At 52.4% G+C, this 10,578-nt stretch overlaps 1 protein-coding gene across 1 annotated transcript; it reads right to left on the bottom strand.

Moving 5' to 3' along the window:
- Positions 1-7,109: 7,109 nt before the first annotated feature.
- Positions 7,110-10,264, bottom strand: LOC149856450 (protocadherin alpha-13-like). The gene is given in 2 exon segments (XM_090064337.1): positions 7,110-9,743; positions 9,746-10,264. Coding segments are annotated over 2 exon segments (2,529 nt in total). The 5' UTR covers positions 10,166-10,264; the 3' UTR covers positions 7,110-7,634.
- Between the last annotated feature and the right edge of the window lie 314 nt (positions 10,265-10,578).

Here is a 10,578-nt window from a genome sequence, read left to right as displayed (position 1 = left end):
AAGCTACAGCATGACCAACCCCATCATTGCAAACCATGGCTTAAATATTCCAAACTTTTAAAATTGTTCACAGCCTTACAACAACTAAGGAAATATAAAGGTGGGTTTGCCTATGTCAACAGTCTTTACATACTTCTCCTTTGTTAGTGTCCAGCCACTGTTTTCTCATTCACACCAAATGTATTAATGTTATCACAAACATAATAAATACTAGCATATGCCCAAACTCAGAGAAGCAACACCTGAATGCAGAAGTGTCAAAATAAGTAGCACAGGGTAGGCAAAAAGCCGGAAAGTCAGGGAGTCTTTCCTCTGTAAGCTAAGAGCGGGAAGGTGGACAGACAGGATGGAAGGAAGGAAGTTGCTTTACTAAAAATGTCTATTTCTTCAAAACTTGGGAATGTCATCCTTCGATTATACTGACGGATCACAAAGAAGCCCAAATTACTAGAGAATTAAAATAAAACAGGTCTAGAATCTAATATAAACATCTCTCCAGGGCACTACAAGTGTTTTCACAATCAACCTATTGAACAAATGTAAAAATGTAAAACAAATGTATAGAGCCTTTGGACAAGAAACTAGGGAAAAATATAAAAGCATTCCTTGGGCATACAGGGATGAAGTCAGGAAGGTCAAAGCACAACTAGAGCTGCAGCTATCAAGGGATGTGAAGGTTAATGAGAACAGTTTCTATAAGTATGTCAGTAGCAAAATGAGGATCAGGCAAAGTGTGGGTCTCTTACTGAGTCGGGGAGGCAACCTTATGACAGAGGATGGAGAAAAGGCTGAAGTGCTCAGTGCCTTTTTTGCCTCGGTCTTCGCACTAAAGGTCAGCTCCCAGACTACTACACCAGGCAGCACAATTTGGGGAAAAGGTGAGCAGCCCTCAGGGGTGAAAGAACAGGTTAGGGACTACTTAGGAAAGCTGGACATGTACAAGTCCATGGGGCCAGGTGGGATGCACCTGGCAGTGCTGAAGGAGTTGGCTAATGTGATTGCAGAGCCATTGGCGGGCTGCTGTAGTGGTGGTGATGCTTAAAAAAGGAAAATCTGAATGGAACTATACCTCTGTCCACCTGCAGTCTTGATTTTTATAGATATTTAAATAACACAAAGGTAATGAGAAAATAATGCTTCCAGTCTCCCTCTGAAGAAAAAACATAATCACTCAAGTTGAAAATATGCTACTACTCAGCCCTTTCACATAAGGGCTGCACTGGCACTGTAAAAGCTGAAGAGATGTTAAATTCCAAAGGACAGTGTGACCGGAGTATCACTGTCAGAGCTTTTCCAGGGTGGCTCTGCCCTCCTGTAATGGGCCAACCACCTGCTTACTCGTCTGCCATGCCTTGATCTTACTTGATTAGAAGATGGTTTTAATCAGCGGGAGGCTGCCCATTTTTTCACGCCCCAGTGACAGGGAGCACTACCTGCGGCTCCTTCTCCTCCCCTACACCTCAGCCTAAGCCTCGCAGATGGAGTTGACGTGGTTTGACCTGGGCCCTGTTATGTTCTGGCACTCCTCTGCCCTCCTGGGGCTCCTCACTGCCCCATTTCTTGCTCTGGGGCTCCTTGCTGGCCCCCGTTTCGCTCTGGGGCTCCTCACTGCCCCCTCTCTCTCACTCTGGGGCTCTTTGCTGCCCCCTCTCTCTCGCTCTAGGGCTTCTCGCTGCCCCCTCTCTCACTCTGGGGCTCCTTGTTGCCCGCCTCTCGCGCTGGGGTTAGGGCCACTACACCCCGCAAATGCTGCCCCTTCTCTGGTGCCAGGAACCCCCACACTACTGGGGAGTCCCTATGAGGCCTCCTCCAACCCTTACAGCCTCACCCGGTCCTCCGGTCAAAACAGTAAACATAAAACATAAACCCCCTGGGCTACAACATAAAAACTAGACCGTCCGGTCAAACAAAATCTACTCCCTACTAGAAAATGAGGGAGCGGGGGGAAGGAGGGCTCCCCAACCCCAGCAGTGACCGTGGGATGCTCTCACTGCCAGAGGCCTCCCCTCTGTCAGGGAGAGAAAGAGCCGAAAGGCTCCTTGAGCCCCAGCCTGAGCAGGGGGCCAGTGGCCTCAGGCTCGCAGCCCCAAGAAGACAGACGAAAATTCCCCTTACCCAGGTGTGTGGGGAATGAAGGGGCCGGTACTCCCTTGGCTGGCATAAAAGGGAGGCCAGAGCAGGCAAGCGTGGGCAATGCGGAACCGGAAGGAGGGCGTGGAGTTGATGGAGCAGGCCGGTGTACGTTGCAGCGGATGCGAGCAGCGCTAAGTGCCGGTAGGAGCCTCTGGGGAAGGGCTAAGCCCCAGTGGGGCGACTGAGCTCAGTCTGCTGGCCCTTGCGGGGCATAGAACTGTTTTGTTTACCAGCGGGCAGCGGCAGGAACTGGCTGGAGCTGGGTACCGTAATGACCCTGATAGCTGGGCACTACTTCACTGTAGAGACTGTTGCTCCTGTAACAGGGGCACAGCCCAACAGTAGTCTTCAACTGTAAAAGGGCAATTGAGCAAGCCCTCCACAGGGACGCTTTGAGAGTGAAAGGAGGAGCATCTGACCCCACAGGGGGTAAGGTGGGGACTGAAGGACGACTGCTGATGGCTGAAGCAGCCGCTCCTATCAAGGGAGTCCCTGGGTCAAAGTTCTTGTGTTGCTTTTTCCTATTTCTTTTGCCGACTATCTGTGGGACCTACGGATACGTGGCCTGACAAGACAGCCAGCCACTTCCCGGTGGAACGGGCGAGGGTGTAGGGGTGGTGGAGCCCTCAGAAACGCGGGACCCGTGGGACACTGAGGAGTCTCATTTTTGGACGACATGCGCCATACATCTGGATCAACTCCATTTAACATCAGAGTCGTGGCAGGCGAGGTAAGCGCGTGGTACACGCCCAACCTGAGGTGAGTGGACTTGGTGACCGGTAGGTGGCCCCGACACGGGGTGCCTGTAAGGGCGTACCCCAACACCCTCTGTCTGTCTGAGCTGAGTCCCTACTCCCACGGCTGCTGGAGAGGGATTGCCCTCCTGGCCTCCTACCGGGGCTTAAGAAGGGATAAGCCCTGCCCCTTCCTGCCAGCTGGTTTTACCAGTTGCCTCGGCAACCAGCACCTGTGCAACCCTGGTGACTGGCAGCTGAGCCTCCCCCTTTCCGCCACCAGGGGTCTCCCCACAGCAGTCTCTGCTCTCAGGCGCAGGGCACCTGAGTGCACTGCCACAGACAGTAAAGTAATTTTCAACAATTATTCAGAAGCTGATAAAGGAATAGCACCTTTACTGTTCTCACTCCTTCACAAAGTAAAGGAGGAAAAAACGCATACTTTTAAATTCAGTAACAGTTCCAAGCAATTTTAGTCACTGAGAATGAAAGACTGTTCCTAGTATTCTTCTCAGATTAATTTAAAACAAAAAAGTTCCTTTTTAATTTGGAAGATTTTAACCTTTACCAAAAAGCTAGCGGTATTAGTCCATGGCCTGAATGGCCAACTTTCTTCTAAGACTCCAACCTTAATCCTTGATAAAACCTTGTCATCATATATTTGAATACTTTTTTCTTAAATTGGGTCAGTTTTAATACTTACATTTTAAAAGAGTAATAAAGCAAAAGTCCACCTCGCTCACATGACAGGTTCCTAAGATTTCAGCACCAAAATTTAAAAAGATTAAAAATGGCTCTCAGTAATTTTAAATAGATTACTTAGTTTATGTCACATTTAAAATCAACATGAGGCTGAATTGTTTTCTCCCATGAAATGCCACTTCCTGTGTAATTCCATTAGCTTCAGGAGTAAAGAAGAAATGGGAGGATCAGGGCTGTGCAAAATGGAAACCATCTCTTTCCTTGAGTCCCTGATCCTGAGACATCCATTTCTAAGCACTTGAAGGAGAAAAAAAAAAAATTAGGAGCAGTCAGCATGGATTCATCAAGGGCACATCATGCCTGCCTAATTTTATTGCCTTCTATGATGAGATGACTGGCTCTGTGTATGCGGGGAGCCCAGTGGATGTGGTGGACTTTGATTTTAGCAGGGCTTTTGATATGGTCTCCCATGGGTAACTGGTGCCTTCTGAGTCAGGGGACGCTTTTCATCTGGTTGATTGGGTTTCCTCATTTCCCCCACAGCAGACAGTCAGCAACCAACGTGGGGGGCCGCAGCCAATCCTGCAGGCTGGGGGAAGGTGGGGCCCACAGCTAATCCTGCTGACCCTCTCTACGACACTGGTCAGGCTGTAGTTGGGAGTACTGCATCCAGTTCTGGGTGCCGCGCTTCAGAAGGGATGTGGACAGCATTGAGAGGGTCCAGAGGAGGGCTACTTGCATGATTCAGGGACAGCAGGGCAGACCCTACTGGGAGAGGCTATGGGACCTGAACCTGTTCAGGCTTCACAAGAGAAGGCTGAGAGGGGACCTAGTGGCCGTCTATAAACTTACAAGGGGGCATCAGTGGGGAATGGGAGAACCTTTGTTGCCCCGAGCGCCTCCTGGAGTAACAAGGAATAACAACCATAAGTTGTTAGAGAGTAGGTTCAGACTAGACGTTGGAAGGCGCTATTTCACAGTCATGGCAGCTAGGATCTGCACCCAACTTCCAAGGGAAGTAGTGCTGGCTCCTACCTTGGGGGTCTTTAAGAGGAGGCTCGACGTCTACCTGGCTGGGGTCATTTGAGCCCAGTTTTCTCTCCTGCCCAGGGCAGGGGGTTGGACTAGAAGATCTGCAAGGTTTCCTTCCAAACCTACGTCTAGGAATCCATGAACCTATGACCCACAACTGGCAGTAGCACACCCCTGGCACTTCCACGCATGCCACTGGTACTTTTGGGTCAGCAGAATTGGTCACGTGGGGACCACTTCTCCTGGTGCACTCCCCAGGCGGTGCTCTCAGGGAGGGCACCAGCACTCTTGCCTGCCTGCCCCCTTCCCTGCCCAGGAATGCTGCTGTCATGCAGTGTACCAGTGCTCTCAGGGGGTACATGTACACCCCCATGCACTCCCTGTGCATTGCCACTGCACTCTTCCACAACATTCTTGCATTCAAGGTAAGGAAGTATGGGCTGGATGAATGGACTGTAAGGTGGATAGAAAACTGGCTGGAGCATTGGGCTCAGTGAGTAATAAACAATGGCTCGAGTTCTAGTTCACAGCAGAGTATCAAGTGCAGTGCCCCAGGGGTCAGTCCTGGGGCCAGTTTTGTTCAACGTCTTCATCAGCAACCTGGAAAATGCCATAGAGTGCACCCTCGGTATGTTTGCAGATGACTCCAAGCTGTGGGGAGTAGTAGATATGCCGGTGGGTAGGGTTAGGATTCAGAGTGACCTAGACAAATTGGAGGATTCGGCCAAAAGGAATCTCATGAGGTTCAACAAGAACATCCTGTACTTGGGATGAAACAATCCTATGCACCAATACGGGCTAGGGCCTGACTGGCTGAGCAGAAAAGGACCTGGATACCTGGGCGTTACAGTGGACAATAATCTGAATATGAGCCAGCAGTGTGCCCTTGTTGCCAAGAAGGCTAATGGCATACTGAGCTGTATTGGTAGGTGCATTGCTAGTAAGTCAAGGGAAGTGATTATTCCCCTCTATTCAGCACGGGTTCAGTTTTAGGCCCCCTACTACAGAAAGGATGTGGACAAGTTGGAGAGAGTCCAGGCGAGGACAACAAAAAGGGAGAGGGGTCAGAGGGACATGAATTAAGAGGAAAGGCTGAGGGAACTCGGCTCTTTTACTCTAGAGGAGACTGAAAGAGGACTTCATAGCAGCCTTCACCTGCCTGAAGTGGGGTTCAAAAGAGGATGGAGTGCATAATAACAAACGTGAGAAGACACAGGTAGCTTGTTCAATATGTTAGGGGAACACTTCCTTAAAAGTGTTGTCTGGTATTTCACAGGGGGAAATGCCTATTAGTGCCAACCTGAGAATTGTACAGCCTCAGTTGCAAGCACGTAACTTTTTACAGAATGTTGTAAGTTTTAAACAGGCTGCCCTTAGCCTGGGCTTCTCCAGCTTTTAAGTGTCCTGCTTCTCTCCAGCAAGGGTGCTCTAGTGAAGTTGATGCCTAAAAAAGGAAAATCTTGAATGTCTTCCATTTTTGTTGAATACTTATACCAGCATAATAACTTACAGGAGTTGAAAGGTAATAAGCAAATGAAGAATTGCGTATCATCCCAGACCTATAAGCATAGAATGCATTTCTTTTCCTATTTTGAAGACAGAAATCTAGAAATCATTTTTGTTCATTCTGCATAGAAAGGGGCATTTGACTGGGTTGAGTAGCCTGTTTTAGGTCAATGTATAAAAATATTTGGATTTACCCTTAAGCTTTTGTAGTAAAGAATTTCTAGTTTATGTAATTAAACAATATCTAAAATACTACCCAGAAGAGATACAGCATAATACATCTAGGATCCCCTTTGCTCCTTCTGGAGAAATATACACCTGTCTCAAAAGATACCTGCATTTTGGAGTTCAATTTGGCTTAAATTAAATAACCTATTTGGAAACAAAATGACCAATTAGCTATGCTTTAAATGACCAAGACAACAGAAAAGGCAAACACCGAAGCATTATATATTGGATCCTATCATATATATTAGTTGACAGGAGGCAGAGAACTGCAATATTTTCTAAAACTCAAACCCATTACCATAAAAATCTCTAATACTTTCTTCCACAACTGTTATTACCTAAAATGTGTTGATGGAGTAGACAGGTTAAAAGATGGGGAGAGTAGTCATTGTGTGGCTGAACCTGGAATAATGCTGCCATTGGTTCACTACCAATAGCAAACTTATGCTTTGGTTACATCTTCAAGCACTAGCTCAAAACCAAAGTAACTGTCATTTCATTTTAATGCCTTCAAAGGCGTTTCTCTGCTATACCTGGTTGTCTTGCAAACCAGTTATGCAAAAAAAGTGTCAGCCCCTGTTACCTTTTTCAGCCTTTGTGGAATTAGAAAATTATTCTGACACTTACACTATCCAGGGAAAGGTACATTTAGAACTATTTCACTGTGGTAATTATTCCTACTTTCTCACAGATGCAAGCATAACCTAAAAGCAGCTGACAAACCCTCTCAGCCATAGCTCCAACTACCCAAAACATAAGCAAAACAACTGAAAGCAGGATTTTAATCAACAGTATTTTGGTTCAAATTTCCAATGAGAAAATTCAGTAAAATAAAGGGGCTCAAAAACCCAGGGAAAATAATACATCATCATGAAAAGATTTCCACAGGAAGAAATACTAAAATGAGTACGGCTGTTCAGGAAGGAAATAGGGGATTGGAGGCAGGATGATGGTACATGCACAATTCACACAAAGGACAGAGAAGTCTTCTGAAATATGGGCCGGAGGCGATATTCAAAAAACTGAGGAAGAAAATTGAGGTTTAGACCACACACAGGCTACCTCTGCAACTCATTGTAAGAACCCATTACTTAAATACAAGCAACTTTCTTCAAAGTGTATGTTATGGGTCCTCATGAGAGAAAATGAACCCACAAGAGTAATTACTCTGCTCGAGGTACAAAGAGTGATCGCCTCTTTCTAAGACACACCACGTGCCCACTCATTCCGGCAAAAATCAAGCAATCAATCAATTAACGAATTCATAAAGAAAGCACAGGAAGAATGGGGGCTCTCTGATCAAGGCTGAAAATTGGAAGGGCTTCGTTCCAAGAAACCCTTAAGGACAAAATCTCTTCTAAGGAAAGGGCACGCGGCCCGGGAGAGGGGAACGACAATCTGGGAGCCGTGCAAGGGAAGAGGCGAATGAAGACATCTCACCATGGCGCTTCCCTCCGGGCCGGCGCCGCCTCCCGTCCTCTTCTCCGCGCTGCCGGCGGCGGGCGGGCAGCCGGGGCTGAACACCATGAGGTCGGCCTTGGCCGCCGCCTCGCCGACTCCCAGCTGGCGGCTGTGGCGCTGCGAGTACGACCAGCTGCCCACCTCGCTGGCGCACACCAGCGCCGCCTGGCCCGGCCCGCACAGCACCGCCGCCCGCGGCCGCCACCGCAGCGCCGCCGCCAGCCCCAGCGCCAGCACCAGGAGGCCGCACACGGCGCAGATGGCCAGGATCAAGTAGGCGTTGAGCTCCGACAGCGGCCGCTCGGCCCCGGCCGCCCCCGCCGCCCCGGCCGCCGCCGCCCCCGCCGCCGCCGCCGCCGCCGCCTGCGCGCTGTCCACCAGCGACACGCTGAGCGTGGCCGTGGCGCACAGCGCCGGCTCGCCGTGGTCGCGCACCAGCACCACCAGGCTGTGCCGCGGCCCGTCCGCCTCGTCCAGGGGCCGCGCCGTGCGCACCTCGCCGCTGTACAGCCCCACGCGGAAGGGCCCGGCGCCGCGCGGCTCCTGCAGCTCGTAGCGCAGCCACGCGTTGTAGCCCGAGTCCGCGTCCACGGCGCGCACCTTGGCCACCACCTGCCCCGCGCCCGCCGACTGCGGCACCAGCACGGGCGCCGCGCCCGCCGCCGGCGCCCACACGGCCGGCGCGTTGTCGTTGGCGTCCAGCACGAAGAGCTGCACCGTGGCCCGGCCCCACAAGGCCGGCGAGCCCGCGTCCTGCGCCCGCACCTCGAACTCCACCACCTGCACCTCCTCGTAGTCCAGCGGCTGCAGCGCCCGCACGCGCCCGCTCGCCGCCTCCACCGCCACCAGGCCCTGCGCGCCGCCCCCCGCCACCGAGTAGCTCACGGCGCCGTTCTCGCCCGCGTCCGCGTCCCGCGCCCGCACCGTCAGCACCGCCGCGCCCGGCGCGTTGTTCTCCCGCACGAACGCCGTGTACACGGCCTGCGCGAAGGCGGGCGCGTTGTCGTTCACGTCCGCCACCGGCACGGCCAGGCGGCTGCTGGCCCCCAGCGCCGGCGCCCCCGCGTCGCGGGCCCGCACCTCCACCTCGTAGGCCGCCACGCGCTCCCGGTCCAGCGCCTCGGCCAGCACCAGCGAGTAGGAGTCGCGGAAGCTCGACACCAGCCGGAACGGCGCCTCGGGCCGCAGCCACAGCGTCACGGCCCCGTTGGCGCCCGAGTCCCGGTCCCGCGCGCGGACCAGCGCCACCACCGTGCCCGGCGCCGCGTCCTCCGCCACCGGCACCGACAGCGGCGTCACCCACAGCTCCGGCGCGTTGTCGTTCACGTCCACAAGCGCCACCACAACGCGGCAGTGTCCGGACAGGGGAGCTTGGCCCTGATCCGCGGCCTGGACGTGAATGTCATACAGATCCGTGTCCTCGAAATCCAATGCTCCTTTCACTTTGATCTCTCCGCTGAGCGAATCTATCCCGAATTTTTCTGTTACTCTGGATCCTACCAAGCTCCTGAACGAATAACGAAACTCCGCGTTAATCCCTTCGTCCAAGTCGGTGGCGTTGAGTTTTATGACTAAGGTCCCGTTAGCCGCATTCTCCGGCAAACTCACTTCATAAACCGCCTGACTGAACACGGGCGCGTTGTCGTTCACGTCCAGCACCGTGATCACCACCTCGACAGTGCCCGTCAGCTCCGGTCTGCCCCCGTCAGTCGCCGTCAGCAGCAAACGGTGCACGGGGGTCTCCTCGCGGTCGAGAGGCTTACTTAGCACAAGTTCCGCGGACTCAAGCTTGTCATTTTTACTCTGTACATCCAGAGAGAAATGCTCTGTGGGGCTGAGTTTGTAGGTGAGCAGAGCGTTAGTGCCGATGTCCGCATCGGACGCGACCTCCAGCGGGAAGCGGGATCCCGGCAGTCTCGATTCAGCAATAAATAAAGATTCCTCGTTTACCGGGGGAACACGGGCGCGTTGTCGTTGATGTCCTGAACCTCCACCTCCACGTGAAACACCCGCAGCGGCTTGTCCACCAGCACGTCCAGGTGCAGGGCGCAGCGCGCGCTCTGCCCGCACAGCTCCTCCCGGTCCAGCCGCGACTGCACCACCAGCGCCCCGCTCTCCGCCTTCAGCTCCAGCGAGTCGCGCCCGCCCTTGCGCACCAGCCGCAGCCTCCGCGCCGCCAGCTCCCCGGCCTCCAGCCCCAGGTCCTGGGCCAGGCGGCCCACCAGCGTGCCGGCCTTGGCCTCCTCCGGCACCGAGTACTGCAGCGGGCCGCTCCCCGCCGCCCAGGCCGCCTGCAGCAGCACCAGCCGCAGCAGCTGCCTCGCCGCTGGTCCTCCTAGTCTGGAGGTGGACATGGCAAACTCTGGCATCTTTTCCTATGTGCCGCAGATCTGCACAATTCTGTCTAATGGAAAGCTTCCCAGTATATAAGAACCGGTACGTTTATTCCGGTGCCATGAACGCTGTCTTCTCCGGACTCCTTGGCTGCCTGCATTTGCAGTCACATGACGGGGATCTCTGTTTTCAAATCCTCACATATCTTTTTCTTTGTGAGGAGCGACATCATGTGGATCAACTTGTAAATTACATTTTTCTGCTGTCCGCTTATGCTTAGCTGTTATTTTGTTCTTTCAAATATTTCCCTGTATGATCTTTCTGTTTGAATTGGAGGGCGAGTATGTGAAGGATACAAGAGCTCGAGTTCAGGTGACAAGATTTGTATTAAATACCCTAGAAGAACCCTAGAAACTCTCACGATAAGCTCCATTATTGTTGTATTGAT

The sequence above is a fragment of the Crocodylus siamensis genome, chromosome 10 (assembly GCF_052110815.1).
Source record: "Crocodylus siamensis isolate JL-2025a chromosome 10, ASM5211081v1, whole genome shotgun sequence".
Lineage (NCBI taxonomy): Eukaryota > Metazoa > Chordata > Crocodylia > Crocodylidae > Crocodylus > Crocodylus siamensis.
The sequence above is the reverse complement of the archived record's forward strand: the minus strand, read 5'-3'. Positions and strand labels throughout refer to the sequence as shown.